This window comes from Marmota monax, unplaced genomic scaffold (assembly GCF_021218885.2).
Source record: "Marmota monax isolate L192 unplaced genomic scaffold, Marmota_monax_Labrador192_F-V1.1 WCK01_AAM20220418_F8-fsc00012, whole genome shotgun sequence".
In the NCBI taxonomy this organism is placed as follows: Eukaryota; Metazoa; Chordata; class Mammalia; order Rodentia; family Sciuridae; genus Marmota; species Marmota monax.
Genome location: NW_026695227.1, coordinates 26,548,369 through 26,570,478, shown reverse-complemented (window position 1 = coordinate 26,570,478; position 22,110 = coordinate 26,548,369). Strand labels below are relative to the sequence as shown.

Below are 22,110 nucleotides of genomic sequence, written 5' to 3'. Positions count from 1 at the left end.
TATCAAAGAAGACATTTGGTATTTGTTTTTTAGGGATTGGCTAGCTTCACTTAGCATAATCTGCTCTAATGCCATCCATTTCCCTGCAAATTCTATGATTTTGTCATTTTTTAATGCAGAGTAATACTCCATTGTGTATAAATGCCACATTTCTTTTTATCCATTCGTCTATTGAAGGGCATCTAGGTTGGTTCCACAGTCTTGCTATTGTGAATTGTGCTGCTATGAACATCGATGTAGCAGTGTCCCTATAGCATGCTCTTTTTAGGTCTTTAGGGAATAGACCGAGAAGGGGAATAGCTGGGTCAAATGGTGGTTCCATTCCCAGCTTTTCAAGAAATCTCCATACTGCTTTCCAAATTGGCTGCACCAATTTGCAGTCCCACCAGCAATGTACAAGTGTACCCTTTTCCCCACATCCTTGCCAGCACTTGTTGTTGTTTGACTTCATAATGGCTGCCAATCTTACTGGAGTGAGATGGTATCTTAGGGTGGTTTTGATTTGCATTTCTCTGACTGCTAGAGATGGTGAGCATTTTTTCATGTACTTGTTGATTGATTGTATGTCCTCCTCTGAGAAGTGTCTGTTCAGGTCCTTGGCCCATTTGTTGATTGGGTTATTTGTTATCTTATTGTCTAATTTTTTGAGTTCTTTGTATACTCTGGATATTAGGGCTCTATCTGAAGTGTGAGGAGTAAAAATTTGTTCCCATGATGTAGGCTCCCTATATACCTCTCTTATTGTTTCTCTTGCTGAGAAAAAAACTTTTCAGTTTAAGTAAGTCCCATTTGTTGATTCTTTATTTGCTATCATTTGAACCAAAGCAAAGCACATGACTGAACCCAGAATCATAATGAGAGGAGACTACAAAATGCTGGGCAAAAATAACCCATTAATTTGGACTATAAATGAAACTTATCTACCCCATATAGCTAATAAGTTGAATAAATAAGTTTCAAGATCAAATCTCTTTCAACACAGAGTTCATTTTCTTTACTATAACAGAACAACACAGGTAATTCATAAAAAAGTTGAGCTATATCATGCCTCAGTATGTATCCAAAAGAATTAAAGTCATACTATAGTATTCCATACTATAGCAATATATGCATACCTGTGTTTATAGAAGAACAATTCCAATAGCCAAATTGTGGAAACAACCTAGGTGTCCATCAATAGGTAAATAGATAAAGAAAATATGTATGTATACACAATGGATTTCTAGTCAGCCATAAAAAAGAACAAAATTATGTCATTTGAAGGAAAATGGATGGAACTTGAGAGCATCATGTTAAAAAAAATAAGCTAGACCCAGAAAGTCAAGGGTTATATATTTTCTCTCATATGTAGTAACCAGAGGGATAAAAGTGGGAAAAAGGGGTATGCAGGGGGGTTGGTCTTGTAGAATATTGAAGGGAGACCTGTAGAGTAGAAGAAGCAGTGGGAAGGACAGGTACTGGGAAAGGAGAGGTAATGGGGAATGAAATGAAAATATAATATTATATGTATGTATGGATATGTAACAATGGGGTCCACTATTAAGTATAATTATAATAATGTACCAATAAAACAGGAAATTTATTTCTCACAGTTCTAGCAGCTAGAAAGTCCAATATCAAGGTATCTATATCTGGAAAGAGCCTTCTTCTTTTGTCATCCCATGGCAGAAAGGAAAAGAGAGAATAAGATTTCAAGAGAATGAACTTACAGCCTGAATCCCTTTTATAATCAGTATTAGTCTATTTGTGACAGCAGAGTTCTCATGGCCTAATCACTATTCAAACCATGGTAGTTTCTGTCTCCAGATCCTGGCTGCTTATTTTCTTTCCTTCATAGTTCCTCTTTTATCTGTCCCCTTAAGTGCTGGCACTTTTGCCCCCCTCCCCCAGGATTTTGTTCTTGATTTATTTCTCTTCTGACTACATAGTCTCTCTGGAAGATTCTGTAGAGGGCCAAAGCAACTATCTCCATCTTTTTGTTCATTCCTGCACATAAAACCTACATTTCTTCTTATAAGTTCCCATCTTGATAAGAGAGCATCTACCTGGAAGTGATCCTACATAACATATGTTATCCTCCATAACCAAGGTATTAACATTTTGGGCCAGATTGCTAAGAGCCATAGCCAAGTAGGAATGATGCATGGCATTTTTGGTTGAAAGGTGACGCCAGCAAGCCATTGAGATGATAATAATTATATTAAGATGTGCATTCAATTGGAGATTAGACCCCTGCTGTCCGCCTGGGCCTGCTTGGGCCTGCTATTTTGGAGCTCTCCTGGGACTCCCGGAGAGTTCCCATTGGTTGGGGAATTCCGGAGGAGGGATTTCCTGTTGATGTAGTGTGTCCCCGGAGAAGGCCGTGCGTGCATGGCATTTGGAGTTTTGGAAATAAAGTTTGTTCTTGCTTGAGTGGCTCGCGATTTTGTGCCCAGCCAGACTGTGGCACCAGATATTCTCTGTTGTGGAACCTATGCTGTGCATTGTAGGATCTTTTGCAAAATCCCTAACTCCATTTACTAGATGCCAGTAGAATATCCCTTCCCTGTGTTGTATCAAGGTCCAAAATCTCCAGATACTGCTAAATATTCCTTGGGGAAGTGGACAATTGCATCTGGTTAAGAGCTACTCTATGTCATCATCCACTCCTGTAGATTTAACATTTGTAGCATTTGTTCCTTCTTGTCATTCTTCTTACAACTCATTCAATTAAATTCCACATGGCTTTGTGTCAACATTCTCCAACTGCCTCCTATCTGGCTGTGGAAGACAAGCTAACTAACACAATAATCCATATTGATTCAAATCTTCCTTGCTTCCTTCCAAAAAAAAAAAAAAAGAAAGAAAGAAAAGAAAAAAAAAGAAATACTTGTTTTTCAGCCTCAGTTGCATGTAGGAATAGCCAGGTGACACAATTCAGCATGACAGTCAAACTGTAGAGTCATTCATCTTGTGTTGCAACTCCGTCTCATCACTCTGATAGTTGTGTAGCATTAGCAAAGTTACTTAAATTCTCTGTGCCACACCACTGAGACTGGGAATAATAATAGTACCAACCTTATAGTACTATTGTGAAGATAAATGAGTTAATATGTACAAAGCGTCTAGTACTATGGGTGGATGCAAACACTGGGTAAAAATGGTGGCTATGATATAAAGATGATGATGATCATGTAGTCTTTTTTTTCTCTGCTCATCTCAAATGTCATTATTTCACATCCTATCCCCCATGACTACAATATTCACCTTTTGACTCAGTTCAGGTTAGACTTCCTCTAGAAAATTTTCCTCCCACCTATTCCTTTTTACATTTGAAGGCCTTTCTCAGATCTTACTTGATTTCCTCCTGCTCCTAGGCTATGAATTCCTACAAGGCAAGGGCCAGATCTTTCTCTCTAGGACCGCTACAAGTGTTCATACATATTAAATGTTCAGTAAAAGTCTGTGGACTAAATTAAGGAGTGAATGAATATTGGTAGCATAGAACAATCTTGCAATTCACTGCATTCCCTTTACGATCAGATGATAAAACTATCAGATTAAAAAACAATTCCAATTTTACTAACTTAGCAATCTATGGTCATTTTTGGAAAAGGTGGGCTTTTAAACAAAACTTGAGACAAAGCTAGTGTAAATTGAAATAAAATCAACCAATTCACACACACACACACACACACACACACACACGAAATAAATAAAAGAAAGAAAAAGAAAATAATAATTTTTTAAAGGAAACCTATTTCATTATCAGTAGCCTGGCAACTCCAGTTAAGCTTTTAAGTAAACTGAAGTCAGAGACCAAATTATTTTTAGGGTAAAGAGCAAAACTATACATGTGACTTCTAACTTTGCAAACATCCTTACACAACATTATTCTAAATAAGTTTATCTAAATTTGGGCAGAAGAGTGGCAATTCTAAGTGTTAACCGACAAAAAAGTCACAGTTTTAACACTCCATTGATGTACTTTCCAAAATGAGAAAATTTTAAAGTTGCATTTTAATTAAAAGCCTCTTACACACACACACACACACACACACACACTTTTCATCAGTTGTCTCCACTTAGCAAACTGTTAATAAATTAAAAATACTTAAATTTTCAGGAAACGAAGGGAGCAACTATAATCTTGAATAATGCAGTGTTTTCATCCCCATCTCTTTGCAGAACAGTACCCAACCACAAATGGCTAAGAAGCTTTTCTTCCTTGGGATTAGACTTAACCATCTATCATTTGGCATAACCAACTCTGACAAGTGATTGATCTTCTCTAGATAAAAATTTATTAGATCATCTCTTTTAGGGCAAAGGAACTGTAGGCAGCTTTCTCCAAAATCCTTAAAACAAATCTTAAAATGAACTACTAAAACTAAGCAATTTCTCAAAAGATCCCCCAAGAAAAGTATATTTCCTTTCCCCTTACAAAACAAGGGCCTCATATAACACACAAACAACGCACTCTTTAAAAGGTAATTTTCAGTGGTACAACCACAAGTCTCAATCCAATGTTCCACTTTCCCTGATGACAATAGCCCTTCAGTGACTCCTGTTTATGTCTTCTAGATGCCCATTGGTGTCTGAGGTGACAACCAACACAGGGATGCCAAGGGTCATCAGGTGGTTGGTGGAGCGCCCGCATGTCTCTCAGAGCGCTCCATGAGGTGTCCATGGGACCTCGCGCCCAGGGCAGCCGGGCTCCAGCGATAGGGCCACGATTTAGCCTGTCGTCGGGAGGAGGCTAGCGCCCCCGATTCACGTCGCCTCCATGCCCACCTCCTCCTGCAAGAGTCCCCTCCCATTGCCACTGCACGGACTCTCGGGTTGCCCTTATTGTTGTCCGCGTCTGTCACTTTGTGGGCCTTGTGACATGAATGGATGGGCTGGACACACCTTCTGTCCTTCTAGAAAAAAAGAAAAAAAAAAAAAAACCGTCCCGATCTGTATACATCCCCCACCCCACCCCCGGCGCTCCCAGAGTTTAGGCGGCCGGTCAGGGGGACGCACCGCTTCCCCCTCCCACCCTCACTCCTCCCATCCCTTAAAAAAAGAAACGACCAACGCAAATAAATAATACCGTTCCAAGCCTGCAGCGTCCTCGGTGCCCTCTCCTCCCGGTTGGGCTCAGCGCACTCCAGCCCGGGGGAGGCGGCGGCGAGAAGCGGTGGCCGGGTCCGGCGCGGGGCGCGGGCTAGAGGCGGGTGCAACTGGCCCGCGGGCGCCGCACTATGCTCCCCAGCGCCGTGGCAGCTGGCGCGTACTGGGACGTGGTGGCTTCCTCCGCGCTCCTCAACCTTCCGGCAGCACCGGGCTTTGGCAACCTGGGCAAGAGTTTCCTGATCGAGAACTTGCTGCGGGTCGGAGGCTCCCCGGCCCACGGGCTGCAGCCACCCCCACCCCACGGCCCGGCGGCCTCCCTAGTCACAGCTGCGGGCGCGCAGCTCCGGCCCCTGCCCGCCAGCCCCGTTCCCCTCAAGCTGTGCCCAACAGCCGAGCAAGTCGGCCCCGCCGGGGCACCCTACGGCACGCGGTGGGCATTTCAAGTGCTCAGCCCCTCGGCGGACGGCGCGAGGCTGCCGGGCCGGGCTCCGGAGGACCGAGACTGTGCTTTCCAGCCTTCTGCCCCAGGTGAGCCAGCTCTTCCTTTCTCAGCCGCGCCGATGCCCAGGCGGGCGCCCCACTGGGCTCGCCAGCATTGCGCACTGCACCAAGGGAGTGCCAGCCTGGGACCTTCCTGGAGCATGTCGAGATTTAGTGGAGATGCCACTTGGGGAGTAAGAGGGAACCACCACTTTTTGTGATGATTATTATTATTATTTTGCCCCATCTCAGCCCATAGTTTCTGTCCTGTCTCCTTCTTTGGACAGGTGGTAGGGCTACTTTGACTTTGGGGCTTTAACGGGAAAACCCTGAAGGCACCTCCAACCGGAAAGGGCATCTCAGTTCCGAGATGCCTGTGAGGCTGGACCAGTTTCATGGGGTTTCCCAAGTACAGCGTTTTTAGTCTGCCCGCTCCTGTCCCGAAGGCCGCCCTCCGGAAAGTTCTTGGCAAGGAGAGCTCCAGAGGCCCGCTTTGCGGGCTGTTGCCATCCACCGCTGCGACGGTCTGGGTAGTTCAGGAACGCTTGCGAAGGTCTTTGGAAGAAGACTTGAGCAAAGTTTTGGCTCTCTTTCCTCTTTAACATTTTGGAACGTTCTAGGCACAAAGAAATCAAGGCCGACTTTTTTCTTCGCGCTGAGCTGAAAAACAGCTGAATTGGCAACTGGAGTAGGAAGTTCACCAATAAATGGGAATTTACCAAGAGAAGGACAGTGTGGGTTTACATTAGTTACCATATAAAAGCTAGCTTTATACCGTGTTATTTATTTGCGTTGAATTGGGACGAAGGATGCAGACTGTTGAGTCAAACATTAGGTAAAGTTTATAGGGAGGCTGCCTAAATTATCGATGATAAAAGGATATGTTTCTTAGAGACTTGGAAACTGAGAACCAATTGGATTAATTTTTGGCTGCGTCCTTAGACGATCTTAACTCATTCTTTTAATCCCAGTGGGTTTGTTCGGAATGACTAATAGACGCTTTTTCAGCAGTTTCCATTGTCCCAGCAAACTGCCGGATCAAATTTATTACTAATGGCTTTATAGAATTTAACATGTTTAGAACCTGTCCTAGTCTTTCAGCTTGAAATGGTCACTAACAGAATGGAACAAATATAATTATATGAACACAGGTCTCATTCACATAGTGTAAAACCTAAATGCATTTAGGAACAGGAACAGATAAAGTTAAGGCAAGGCTTATGTGCCTTGTAAGTGTGGAGCACTTTGCTTTTGAAATATGAGGAAAATTAGAAACATGTAAAGCAGGGTTACATAAACAAAGAATTAGTAAGTAATCTCAAAAATTGTCAAGAAACTTTGTTGATTTGAATAACTTGATGGATTGGTATTGTGTTTGTAGAAATTATTTTTCAAGAATTCTTAAATTGTTAGTGATTGGCTTTTCAACCATGAAAAATTACATAATTTAAACTGTGAGGATTTTACCAATTAAATAAACCAAATGCACATCAAATTCAGATTGTCCAATAACCATTAAAATTATTTCATGTGTGTATCCATTTCTTTTAAAATATCACAATGGGTGGGCAAAGGATTTCCTAACTATGTTGTTTTTATTTTCAGGAGCATATTCATTCTTGTGCACATATTAAAGTATAAAAACTCAAAAATTATTTTTTGGAATAAATAAGAGGGTACAAGAATATATATTTCCTTTTAAATGAAAGATTAAGCGTATGTATTATCAAATGTTTTGGTCAACCCTCATGAAGACTTGATGTGTTCCTAGTTTAGTTTTCACTTGAACAAACAACCTTTTGTTTCAAAGGGCATTTTTGTAAAGAATGCATCTAATTTTTGAAAGTGGGAAAATATCTAAAGAAGGAAAAAGCCCCATAAGTTTGTGCTATTTAAAACCAGATTTTACATTTATTTTTATAATTTAACAAATGATATAATTTTCTGAACATTGTCCTAGTTTTATCTAAGTGACAGATTCTTGTCTTACTAAATGTCATAGAAATTCTTTATGTAGTGTAAATTATGAAGTTATAATGAGTGCCAATGATTTTAGCTGTTACCTAGAAATTAGGTGAGTATGAACTAGTGATTGATGTTCTGTAGAGAGCATAAAAGAGCTATTGTTTTCAGAAAGAAAACAATATCAGTGAACAATTAGTACTAATCTTTTAGACACTAACTTGGGGTAAAATTATAAAATATGATTTTAATAATTTGTACATATTGAAAATCCACTTTATTTCAAACTTAATTTGTTGATTGCATCTGTCTAGATGTTGAATAAGGACATGCAGAGTTATTTTTAAGTGCATTAATGAAATATAGCATTATTTAAAATTTAAGGGATTTATGCCACCATGTGTATTTTTGCTTCATAATTTTGATTACCTACTACTAATTATACTATATATTTAATTTAGCAAATGCTTACTGAGGGTATCTCATGTATAACTTCTGTTTTAGAATCTTGGCATAATAATGGAACAAAAGAAATAACTACCTCTGTGGGGGCTTACATTCCATGTTCTATAGTGTTCTATAGGTTACCAATCAATCATTCATTAGCTTTTTTAAACTTCATAATGGGCCAATAAGTTAGCTGTTGGGATTCATCTCTTTCTACAATGAAAAATATTGTTTCACTTACTAATTTTATTTCCATCCCAAATATTACTTGAAATATCTGTGGTGTTGTGAAGCAGAAAAAGTTTTTTTTTCCTCCAAATCTTCAAATTGGCACTTTAGTTTGCCTTCATTGACTATGATAACCTGAAAAGGAATGGGACAACTAGTTGTATTCCAGTCACCCTAATAAATCAGATTATGATTTTATATCTCAGCTTATAAGGAAAGAAATTGACTTTCTTGTCATAAGACATATCTGAAAGGTGGGGACAGGTGAGTGGTAACCCAGCTTTACAGGTCATGGATGAAAGTATAGCTGTCAGTGCTTCATCCTGGAAAACTGGCAGGTTTGAATATTTAGAGCAAGAAAAGGAACACTCCAAATTATGTATTGTTCAATTGTTTATATAGAATAATTTAAACACATTTCTTTATAATCAAAGAATATCCTGGAAGGTTTGAGAGGGGCACATTTAGTGCAGTAGTGTGTAATGAATAGATTCACCTCCACTTTTTTTATCTGAGAAAAAAAAAAGTCTCAGACCTGTTATAGTTTATTAGTGGAAATTTGGAGGCTTTCTGAGTAAAATCCTCATGGTCAAAGATCTTCCCTCCAAAGTTCGCTAATGTCAGTATTTGGAAAGTGTTGTTATAGATTTAAATACCCATATGCTTATGTATAAAAGAAGGATTTGGAATGCAAAAAGCTAAATATTTTTAATTTATCTTGGTTATGAGAATGCCATGAATTTTCAAATTGATGGTAATGACATTGATATTCTTCAAAATAAATAGAACAAATAGTTTTGCTTTTTAGTAACATTTGTTATTTAAAACATTTTAGAAATAATTGACAAAACCTATTTTGTATTAAATCTTGTGCTGCATATAAAATGATTGGAAAGACAATGTTCATTCTGGATAAGTAAGTTTGTTATTTTTTGTTAAAAAGTAATTTTGCCAAGTGAGTGGTACTCTATAGGACAGAAATGGAAGATCCTTAGTATTTTTTGTTGTCATTCAGCTAGGGTTGTTTACCTATTATGCCTTTGATTTTGTCTGAAATTACATACACTTATGTTTTGTGTTCAAAATGGTACTTTATTCCTCCTTTGTTGAGATACACTGAAAATAGGAAGTGATATAGACTGTCATACATTTTAGGCAGTTGGGATATGGATAAAGGATGAATCTGCATAATCCGCTTGAATCAAATGTATGAAATATGATATGTCAAGAGCTTTGTAATGTTTTGAACAACTAATAAAAAAAAGAAAAAAGAAAGAAAAAAAAAGGATGAATCTGTTCAAAGCGAGGATTCCAGTCTAACTGAAGACTTTGTGATCTAATTTAATTCAGTTTGTCATTTTTGTTGCCAAACTAAGCTCTAGATTTGTTTTGGAAAAATGAAATATTGCAATCTTAAATGTTAATGCTGACCCAGAATCAAGATGAGAGTGTCGACCCAGAACAGAACAATGATGGTACCCATGCTAGCAGTTTTTTACTCTGGCCATTAGCCCAGCAATCCTTTGGTAGAATTTATAGATAATATCAGAACCATATTTTGCTCTATCTGTATATATTTTTATTCTGCTTAATATATCTTTGTAGGTAACTTATATCAATACCTTTTACATAGTTTCTGAATAATCTGCTGTGAACAAATTGTTAAATGGCCTCTAAGTTCATCAATACCTTCAGATTTGAGAAATTGCATTCAATAGTACTAATAGAACTTACAGGTAGTCCTTTTATGTTTGGTACTGATGGAGTAAGCCACACTCCTTAGAAAATAATATCTGAGTTGCAGCTACAGTGGGACAACAATTTATGTACACTTAGTTTGCCTTCAACTTTAGCATCTGTTCATCTCCTACCCCCAATACACGCTTCTCTACTTTGTTCAACCAAGTCAATCACAATACGGTAACTTATATTTAAGCTATTGAGGTTTAATAACAAAATAAAGGAGTAAATCCAGCAGTCAGATAGTAACATTTAGTATTTTATACTAACTCTTATTTACTTTAGATATTTGAGGGGTAAAATTTAAGTACAGGCTTATGTAGAATTTAAAAATAAAGATACTAAGTAAGGGTACCATATGTGATGGGCTATTTAAAGGGATTGTCAAGTTGACTTTATCTATTGATCTGCCTATCTATCTAGACTTTTTTTTTTTTCTTTAATGGTGCTAGGGACAGAAACCAGGGCCTTGCACATGCTAGGCAAGCACTCTACCACTGAACTCTGTCCCTAGCCCTTTATTTATGTTTGCTTGCCATCATTGTGGCGCAAATCTTGGAACCTAAGTTGTGCTTTGGACTTCCTCTTTGTATGTGCCACTTCATTCTTGTTCTTGTGCCCACCAGAAAACATCTCTCTTTGCTGTAAGTAGACATTTCATGGTTTTGTTTGCCGCTGAACAATGATAGAAATGATAACAACTTGAAAGTATCCAAGGAGACAACCTCTCTGTATTTCTGTTTAATAGTTTTGTTCATAAAATGCTTTGAGATTCTTTGACATAGGAAAGGTTTTTACAGAAGTAAAATGTTCTGTTGACATTGTTCATAACTTGAGAATCCATTTTATTTGTTTTGAGGGAATTTTATTTGCTGCCCTTAAAGTTTTTTCTTACAGTTTTTTGTTTGTTTATTTGTTTGTTTGTTTTTTTATGGTAGTGGGGCTTGAATCAAGAGTGTTTTACATTGAGCTACACCCAGAGCCTTTTTTTTTTTTTTAATTTAATTTTGAACAGGGCCTCATTAAGTTGCTGAGGTTGGTCTTGAACTTGCAGTTCTTCTATCTTGGCCTCCCTAGTCACTGAAATTACAGGTGTGCACCACTACACCAGCTCCTATTTTTTTTCTTTATATACAGTGTAAGTACACATTTAGATCAGTTTAAATAACTTAAAAAGTTTTCATTCAAATGCACCTGGAGTCTGCCAGGAGTAAAAGGCAAATTGTAAAATGAAACAATATGATTTTATCTAGGAATGCTTGTTAGAATCCTCATTTAAGACTTCATTAGATCATGTTTCTATTTTATACTCTCTTAGTAAGAAATTGGATTTTTGCCTTAGCACATAATATGCTTACCAGACCCTTGTATATTTTATTCCAAAATATTTTATTTCACTTTCAGTAGTGTTTCCACTTTTAATGAAATCTCTCCCTTTAATTCTTTTTAGCCTCCAGTCAGTTCTTAACTTGGCAATGCCAAATGATTCATCACTTTATATAAAGTTACCATAACTGATTTCATTTTTAATAGCATTATTCATTTTGTCAACCAGTTATTATTAGTTGTGAATATTTCAGGGGCATAGTTTTGTGAGTTATGTGAACAGTAAACTTGAGGCACTAAAATTCTCTCTGAAGTCAAAGATCAAAAAGCCTCTAGAAGTTTTTAGACTTTTCTTTCAGAACCAAAGAATCCAGGAAAATGAAAGAGAAAAAAAAGAAGAAGAAAGAAAGGGGGGCGAGGGATGAACCTGTTTAAAATATATTGTGGGATATTTAATTGACTTGTTATTTATAAATATTCCAAAGATGAATTAGGTTTTTCACTTTTCATTAAAACCTTAATCTTATAATTCTAAATGACCATCAGAAATAAAATATATATTAGATTTCTACATGTCTGCTTGAGAAGACGCCAAATTTTGTTTTCTTAAAAACTTCAAATCTCTAATATTTTTCTCAGTTAAACTATGGGAAGGAGTTTGTTATTCTTTGAAAAAAATTATGTATATTCACAAGATAATAAAAGCATGACTGCTTGGCAGGTTTTTAAATAGGCTAACCTGAGGCTGGGTTGAGTTAAAGTGCATTGTACCAATCCTGTAGTTCTTATGAGGTCTGAAACAAAAACACAATCTGACTCTTCAATCAAGAATAGAATCATACCTCCTAATTTATGAATTCTTTATAGGTACTGTTGCATTGCAATTAATCCAAGAGACTTTGTGCTCACAAAGCCTAACATATTTACTTTTAGGTCCTTTATAATAATAAAAAGTATGATAAAAATAGTAAACATTGACAATGCTTCCTCCAAAGCATAAGTGACAAGTTTGGTAAATTTTTAACAACCATATGGTTTTCTGATCTAGTTTTATCAGCATTTGTGTCATTTTAAGGTTAAATTCAAGTCTAAGCTCTTTATATTACCGATTGAATAACCCTAAGCAATTCGTAAAACTTCTTTGAACCTCTGCTTTTTTAAATTTCAAAATGTGAACAGATGGTAGGGTCAGCACTTGACTTTCAAGCACATAAGTCAGAGCCCATTGAGAAGGAACAGGAAAAGATGTGAAAAACTTCTTCCCACTATTTGACCATAAATAAACTGTTGGAAAAAGAGGTATTGCTGTACAAGAACCCATTCCAAAACTTGGTGGCTTAAAAGAAACCATTTATTATTTTTTCCTCATAGTTTTGTGCATTGACTGGGTTCAGTAAGGAGATTCTCACTTGGAATCTGATACAGTTACAGTTGGTTTCCAGTTGGGGCTGCAGTCATCTGGAAGATCTACTGGCTAGATAGATGTCTAGGGCTACTCACCTGACTGGCAGTTGACATTGGCTGTAGACTAGGTGCTCAACTGGAGCTGCTCATTGCAGCACCCATGCTTGGATTTTCCTGGTGGCTTGACCTTCTTATTGTGCAGAGGCTGGGTTCTGAAAGAGAGCGTTCCGAGAGAGCAAACATTCCAAAAACCCCACACGGTTTTGGAACTGTCGATATTCTGGACATTCTGGAACTTCTGTGACATTCTGGAACCTCCCAGACCAGGTCTTATACTTTTTAACTTATGAACTAGTCCAGAAAATTCCAGAATGTCACTACTGTCATTTCTCTGTATTAAGCAAGTCACTAAGACCATCCCAAATTCAAGAGGAGGGGAGAGAGACCACACCTTTCAATGGAAGGAATACCAAATAATTTGCAGGCATTTAAAATCTTCCAGGGGGTGAAATAAGGATGATGAACATCAGACACAGTTCCCACTATACCCATCTTGTTTTGACCAGGTAGGAATTAATCACATACAGTGGTGTATAGCTAGATGCTCAGAGAGGAAAGCAAAGGCTCTTAGAAGTAGAGTTTCAAGGGCTACAGATACTATTTCTCTTCTGTGACACTGACTTTATAAGTAAAGTAGAGCAAAACATTTCCTCAAATTTAGCTTTTTTGATTTGGAGCTGCTAATGAAAACTCCTCGAAAGGGTGAGGCAGCAAAGCTGGTGACCCTAGACAATAACAATGACGGACAGTCACAATGACTAATGTCCCACAGCTGAAGGGGAAACCAGATCCTATCTAGTAGTTGCTGTTGTGAGGATTCATGAGAAAATGTTGATGGAAGTGTCCAAACAAGTAATGCTTTTGGTTGCCTCTTGCTACACAGTGTTACTGTGGTCACAAGCTCCCCTATATACTTTCCTTTTCCCATTTCATCTCAGCCACCACTCCAGGTGAATTTTTCTAAAATGTAGCTTCCATCATATTACCCAGCTACCCAGGAAAATATAAATTATCCCCATTGATGATAATCAAAGAAAATACTCTGTTTGCCTTTCAGGACCTCATTCCCTCAGCAACATTGATCTCTTCTTGTCCCTTTGACCTTGTCCCAGTACCAGACTGTTGTTCTTAAGCTTTTTCATGCATCCTAACCATTCTTACCTCCTTTCCTTTGTTCATATGACTTAACCCCCAGTGCGGTCTTTTCTTTTCTTTTTGTCATTCCAAATACTTCCAAAATAGATAAAGGTCCTAATTAAGATGTTTCTCCTGCTTAAAGCCTTCTTTGACCAAACCTTCCTAACAATATTCTTTTTATTTGCTTCTATTTCAGTAGAAGTCTGGACCATATTGTTTCTTTTTATGTGTTATCTTATTATGGATCTGGAATTACATAATAATGGCAGGAGAAAGGCTAACATTTATTGAGTGACTGTTATGTATCAGACATTGTTTTATGTTCTTTTCAGTGATCTCATACTCACTAGCTATTATAATCACTTGTGGAATTTGTTTAAAAAATGCTGTGCAAGCTGGGGCAGTGGTGCATGCCTGCATGCCTGTAATCCCTCCCGCTTGGGAGGCTGGGACAGGAGAATTGCAAGTTCAAAGCCAGCCACAGCAACTGAGAGACACTAAGCAACTCAGTGAGACATTGTCTCTACATAGAATATAAATTAGGGTTCAGGATATGGCTCAGTGGTTGAGTGCCCCTGAGTTCAATCCCTGGCACAAAAAAAAAAAAAAATTCTGTGAAAGGTACCCACTCCTACCTACTCTGATTTAACCCAGTTGGTGTGAGGACCAGGTATCTGTGTCTTTGAAAAATAGCCCAGGTAATCCCAATGTGTTGAGAACCACTGGTTAGGGAAATGCACAGTATGAAATTCTTAAATTTCATCTTTTCCTTGGGGAGTGCATCAGCTTTGACAGAATACATTTAATGTGGAGTACTGAGAAATTTTTATATTTCATTTTTCATTAGCATAGTCAGATATTTAAGTTAAGGAAGTTTTTTTGTTTTGTTTTGTTTTTTAGAATCATAAATTCTTGTAAGAAGGGAAACTTGTCCCAGCACACAGTGCAGCACCTGGCATTTGATAGATGATAGGTGATCCGTATTATTTACCGTGAATTAAAAGGATAGAATCAAACTACACTTGATTTGGCTTCTTAAAGAGCTGTATTAAAACATTAAGACAAGGGCTGGGGTTATGCTCAGCAGTAGAGCACTCACCTCCCACATGCGAGACTCTGGGTTTGAGCCTCAGCACCACATAAAAATAAATATGTGAAATAAAGATATTGTGTCCAATTACAACTAAAAAATAAATATAAAAAATTTTCAAAAACATTAAGACCTATGTTTTTCTGTCTGAAAAATACTCTTGGGACAAAAAATACTGACTTCTATTGTTTCTCAATGAACAGAGGGGAAAGGATGAATTTATCTAACATTTTTTCCCTGCTGATTGAGGGCAAGGATTGCAATTGAATCACTGAATGAATTGCTTTTAGGTTGACTGCATGATAAATAAATCAAATCTCATTAAGTAACTGATATTTCTTAGGTCTAACTACTCAAGGAAAATGTTTCACTATTCTTTAAGAGTTTTTTTTTTTCTCTAGATTATCTGTTCAGTTGTATATTATTTTCAAATCAGAAATTTAGGTTTCTTTATTCCCAGAGTCTGTATACCTGGTACTTGAAGGAGATCATTAAAACTAACCTTTCAAAATTATTTAATTCCCTGTTGTTCTTTCCCAGAGGTTTTTATTTTTATTTTTTTTGACCTTCTGCAGTAGTAGGATATATTGGAACCTTGTCTCATTTCTCCTCATCTTCCTTGAAATGTGCTTCAGTCTGCGTAGCATTACAATGGAACGCTGCAATTTATTTAAAAGTTTTATTGGTGATCTTTGGTACTTTGTCTTTGAAATGTCACCTCAAGTCAGTTAGTACCACAGTTTGCAGTGATAATAAAAAGAATTGGTTTCACACCAATTGATTTCCATGGTTCTTCTCCATCAATGAAGAAGAATGAAAATAACAAAAGTCAACTAAAATAATTGTTTTCTAGACAACAGAATGTTGAAAATAATTTCTTTATAGTTAGGCTTGTAGCTATCCTTTGCTTGGGATATTTACATCATATAGCGATCTTTTTAGATCTATTTAGTTTTGAAAAAGTAAGGCCAGTTCACATTTAAGTTGGCTCTAAGTTCCCATCTAAAATTGATATTCAAAATAATTTAAAGACACTTTGAATCTGTGTCTTCAAATAAATTAGAACCTTTGATGAAGTGTGGAAAGTTTATAAAGTTTTCTGGAAATGCATGAATTTAGTCATTTGGTTGCAGAAAGATTCTGGTTTAGTCCTCAAAAACTTAAATCGTTTTGTTTGTGAGTTGTAACAACTTCCCATAGAAAATGGAAGTTTGATTTGTTGGTGGAATATGAAATTTGGAGTATCTTGAAATGCTGTACCAATAGGACCTGAGATCATGCTGTAGAACCTGTCCCATGGGTGCTCTTTTCATAGGAAAGGACATTCTTTTTCTCTCTTGGGGATCTTAGGAGATGTGTCTATTTTTCCGGAGTCCAGCTTGGAATAACTGGCAGAGTCTGTAAATGAAATCCCTACCCCTCATGGCTAATAACTAATTACAAAAATCCTTATTGTTTCTCTTGCCTACTTTTTTACTTTGGTGAAAGCGATCATAATCACATTCTGGACGGAGGCCCATTTGAGGTTTAATGTTAATGAATGAAGGAATGAAATGGCTTGTGTTAAATTCGTAGCCAGTCCAGTGCCTGACTATAGTAAACACTCCTTAAATATTATCATTATGACTCTTGTTCAGTAAGTCTACCATGAGTCATTCTTAACACAGTTGAATGATGAAGTAATTGCATCTAAACTGCATTGATGGGGTTTGAATGGTTATCATCCAGTATTAAACGGCTTTTCTCCCCCCCTGCATTTTTCAGAGTGTCTTCGAAGTAGATCTTAAGGCTTACAAAAGTTTTCACACATCTGTTCACTTGTCACTTTATTTTCATGAAGGTTGAGTTTTCTCTTTACCTCATTTTTAAAAAGTATGTGGCTTACAAATGTTAAAAGTTCAAAATATATTTTAAATGCATTGCATTATTTTAAATAATTATTTCCTGTTGCCATTGAGCATCAAGGCAATCACATGCTCAGATAGATTAGCATTTGACTTATGTCAGAGTAGGAGCATGTGGAAAAAAAAAGGAGCACTTAATTGGAATTTCACAGTGATTTCCACATAAACCAGCTTAAACAAGGTGTATTTATGTATAGCAATCAGGAATTGACTAATCTCCTGTGTAAATATATGTGTCAAAGAGATGATTTAAAATGGTGAAGAACTTCTATACAATAGAACTTCAAGCCTGGTCTTGTCACAAAGTGTGAAAGCCAGTTCTTTAGCCAAACTGGAATTGTTACTGTAGACTTTGACATTTTTTGTAATTACAGATTTTGAAACTGTCATTTTAATTACAACTTTCATGGAGGGTAATGGGCTGTTCCATTAAAACTCTTTCTGGAAAAATTTAATAATAAAATCAGACATCTTCAAACCACATTTATCACAAATGTATTTAATTGATTACTTAAGGAAATAATCGGTTTTCTTTAATCTTTTATTTTCCCATTTTTAGGGGAAATGGGATGGTAGACTGAGAAACATTTTGGCTAGAATAGAAATTATCTAATTTATATATACCTTGCATTATTATTTCAGTGGTTTTACTTGGATACGATCTTATTTCCTGTGTTCTATATTGAACAGCAAATAATAAGCAAATAGATTTTCTTTGGCATTTCCACCTAGCATAATAAATGTTTAATTTTATGTATGTAAATGCAACATTACTGAATTGTTTCCTTCTACCTAAAAAGAAAAAAAAGAAAGAAAGAAAGAAGGAGCTAACATAAATGCTTGATAATAAATACAATGAGGCAATTTTTATATTTGGAAACATAATTCAATTTTTCAAAGTACTTCATATGTCCATAGTAATTATGGAAATATAAATCTGCCTAAATAATGTCATGTTCTTGTAATATAATTCAAGAGATAACATTTAAATGATTTTTAATTACTCTGATGGTTTTATAATTGATATTAGAACAATTTATGATAAAAATAAAACTAAAAAAAGTTTTTGAACTTCTTGAACACCAAAATATTCTCCTTTTCATACCTTTGCCTTAGTTGCCATATTTTCCAAACAGTGTTAAACACTATTCTCTGGAAATCCAGATACTTAAAAAGTCTGAGAACATTAATATCGAAACTCTCCATTGTATTAAAGGAAGAAATCTGCATTTATGACTAATTTGTAATTTTAGGGTTTTCAGGACCCTAGAATACTATAATTATTTTTAACTGGGAAATATGCTTGTGTTGACATCTGCTTTAAATAATTGATGAAAATAAGCATGCATTTATCAATTGATTAAAATGTGAATCTGAAAGTACTGGGTTCTTCAGAAAGGTATGTAGTCATGTCAAGACAATATTCCCTTGTGTAATTAAGAAAACGAAAGAATTTGTCACTTGAATATGACAGGAGAATAGCAAAACTATTTATTTTCAAGTCATGTTTTAAGTTCCAAGGTTATCAATTATGAAAGATACCATGAAGGAAGGTGTGTCAGGGAGCAAGCAAGGGCTTAAAGTTTGATCCTTGATTCTTCCCCAAGAACATGAGGGAAATGTCTTAGTCTTGAAGAACATTCATTTAGTTACAAAATATTGATGATTTATGATGTGCTAGGCACTCTGCCTGGTATGCTATGATAAAAGCAAGTGCCCGCCTTCAGGAAATCTTAACCACATTTATATTGTATTAAACCCACTGTATTAAGGACAGTATATTTAAGCTACTTAACCAAAGCCTGGCATATGGGAAGTTCTCAATAAAGGAGAATTGTTGTTTAAATTCTATAACACCCTTATAACTATTTTTCATTGACTGGGGAATAGAGTTAAAAATTTCACTTAAAATGTTAAATTCAATTGAAGTGATATATAATTTCTATGATGGTATTTATACTCAAAATTTTAGAATGGTCTATAATGATAATGAAACTTCAAAAAATTTGTAGAATTTTTTGAACACAAAAATGGGTCTCCTTTACATACATTTGCTACAAGACTAATCATAACTCTTTCATGCATATCTCTTGAAAATTTTATGAGTAACGGTTTAATAAAGTGAGAACAGAATTTTTTGGCAAATCACTACACTACAAACACTATAAAGACTTTCAGTTTAACTGAATTTCTCTGGAGATAAAATAGGATTATTCTCAAATACTTAAAAACGTGTACATATGATCAGAAACACTACTTTTTATTGAGGAATTGTTCAGTAAATGAATTATCACAAACTTGGGAATTCAGTTCAGTATATATTTCAAAAAAACTTTTTTCTAAAAACAAGCAGTAAAGTGATATAATGTTTTTCAAAATTAAATGTAAGCACATGACGTTTAAATTGTTCCTTGGTAAGTAGAATATTTTAGAGCTGTGTTATTTAATATCATAGTCCCTAGTCACATGAGTCTATTTAATTTAAATTAATTTGGGTTAAAATTTCAGTTGCTTTGTCACATTAGCTACATTTCAGGAGTTACTAGATTTGTCTAGTAGTTAAGATGTAGGACAGGACGGACACTGATGTTTGCGTCACCCCGGACAGTTTTTTCTTGGACAGTGTTGCTCTAAACATCTTAAATAAAGGAATATTAGATATTCACTACTTGTAATTATGACCTCACAGGACAAGAACTTATAATTTTGATATCTCCACTACATCTTCCAAATCTTGCTGAAATTATTTAGCAAGCACTTTGACAGATGAAGTGTACTTTAATGTGACTTTAATTTCAGTATGAGTTATAATGGAATAACTAAGAAAATTAAGGGCTTTTACTCACTGACTTTTAGAAAAGTGGAATTTTGAATATTGTCTAAAAGAATGGCTGATCAGTGAGACCAATGCTTTCTCTGCAGGGCCTCCCAAACCTTTTCTTCTGAGTGCTCCAGCATTCTACTCTGCGTGCTGTGGTGGGTCCTGTCGGCGCCCTGCATCCCCCTCCGCTTTTCCAAGTAAGTTTTTAATGATTCATCAGCAATGCCTCAGTTATTCTGTTAAACCAGAGCAGCAGGATTTAATGTGCTCAGGGAAGCTAATTGGTAATGCAATGGCAAGGAGCTAATTCCTCACTAAAAATCACAGCGATCCTATTCAGAAGGCTTCCAGAGATTTATCAAACCTCAGCACAGTGAGCAATTGTGAGCAGTTTCTAATGGCTTTGAAACCTAGGGCTGACATACCAAGGAAAGCAACTTGTTTTCCATTTGATATAAAAAGATCTCTGAGGGACCAGTTTGGCTCTTTCTGAAATGTGTAACAACACTCCTTTAAAGAAGAAAAAAGAAAGGAAGGCAGGCAAAGAAACCGCTGTGTAAAATTCCATCCAGTTTAAAATGTGACACGAAGTCATAAGGTGTCTGTAGAAAAACATTAAAAATTGCCAAGATTGTGAGAGATGATAAATACCTCTTCTTTATCATCATGAAGAAACCCAGCCAGAGCTATAGGACATGCTTTCAGGCGGGCATTAAAAATCATACAAGCCAAAATTTAATAGCACGGGTAGGGGGCCTGGAAAGAGAAGGATGAACTTTCCAAAACTCACAGCGCATGCACACACACACACTGTCACTTGCAAAGACAAATGTCTAGCTGCAAGTAAAGTTCACCTGGGTCTTGAGACGTCTTGATAAGGTAAGAATCTGTAGGTAGAGAATTTGTGTTGATGATAAAGAAGTCCAGTGGAGAGATGCATTTATCTCAGTTGCCTAGGAGAAAACATTTATTCAGTTAACAGTTCTGTCAGGTGAAAGCGAAATAAGAGTTGAGTCAGACTAAAGTGCAGAGCTCTATCACAGTTGAATTCAGCTCCCTGCTGCCACAGTGCATGTGTTTTATGAATGTTTCAGGAGAGCAGTTGCTCAACAGAATGATTCCTGACAAGTGAGGCAGCAAATGCTGGCCGTTTAATGAGCTTCAAGCTTCTGAGCATCTCTTTAGGGGGCTGATACTTTCCCACAGAGCACTTTACATGGCTGGGACCCAGCACAATGGGTGACAGACCCGTGACCAATCATCACTTTCACTTGACTCATCCACACGCGACCTCACCACGATTTTTCACTCTGCAGATGAACTTTAGGAGCCATTTCACATGGAAAAGGCTTGGGCAAGGGTCAGTTGCCCTTTTGTATGGTCATAAAGCAAGGCTCTGTGTGTCAGTCTTTTCTCCTGTCTCACATTCCAAGTGAATTTCTGGACACCATTTAAAGCACTTGACTGAAAAATAAAGCAGTGAATGAAACTGACTTTTATAGACTCATTCTAGCTCATCTTCCCATATAACCCTGTCCACCTGAAAAAGGATTTAGTGGATGAGCTGAGTGTATACAGGGACTTGCTGAATACATAGGGCCCATTATCAACTGTGGGGATTGTTTATTAACCAGGACTGATACACTACTATTTTGGAAGTGACCTATTAATTGTCCATTTAACTAGAATGTATTGAATTCAAATAGCAAAATAGAAACCATGACTAAACCTTTTACTCGCTCCTTCAAGGTGGTCTGCTCTGAAGAAGATTGAAAGCTGTTGTGCAAATTAAGGAGACATTTATCACCATATATTAGAGTAGCAGGCCAAGGAGAGGGGCCTTAAAACCCAAATATCTGATACCATGCCCACAGTGGCATCTCTGCAAAATTAAATCTTTGGTGTTACATTCTGGGAGAGGAGGTTAAAAAGGATCCCACACTTCGTTTCATTTATTTCACCCTGATATGCTACTATCTTCTGCTTTAGAAAATCTCTGGTGGTACAGTTCAGGTAAGTAGAAGTGGGCAAAGAAAAATGCCATGTAACAGGTGGACATTCACATATGTATCTGTGAGTGTGTGTGTGTACATGTATTTATTTTATAGTGGCATTTTAAGAGTCTCTGAGCCATGGAAGTTTGGGCCAGTTTAATAAATAGAACAAATAATATGCTAACAACACTTCCTAGACAACTTCATCTCCTTGACTGCTTGAGAGGGTAAGATGGCCTTTCTTCCATCTATTCCTTGGTCTTTCCTATTTTATGTCCTTTGCATAATTGTCGTAAATTATTGTGTTTATCCCTGCAGGTTGGAAGTCTTTCATTTTATATTTAAAAAAAAAAAAATAAATACAAAGCTGAAAATCAGTGCACCTCTGATCTAGGATAATAAATGATGCTTTTAGTTTGC

The 22,110-nt window shown here is 36.7% G+C and overlaps 1 protein-coding gene across 1 annotated transcript in view; it reads left to right on the top strand.

Annotated features, from left to right (window-relative positions):
- Positions 1–5,159: 5,159 nt before the first annotated feature.
- Dbx2 (developing brain homeobox 2) overlaps positions 5,160–22,110 on the top strand; it is a 44,645-nt gene continuing 27,694 nt past the window's right edge. Inside the window, exons 1-2 of the mRNA XM_046436055.2 lie at positions 5,160–5,625; positions 19,798–19,893. Coding sequence (XP_046292011.1) covers positions 5,226–5,625; positions 19,798–19,893 — 496 coding nt within the window. The 5' untranslated portion in view covers positions 5,160–5,225. The remainder of the gene's footprint in view (positions 5,626–19,797; positions 19,894–22,110) is intronic.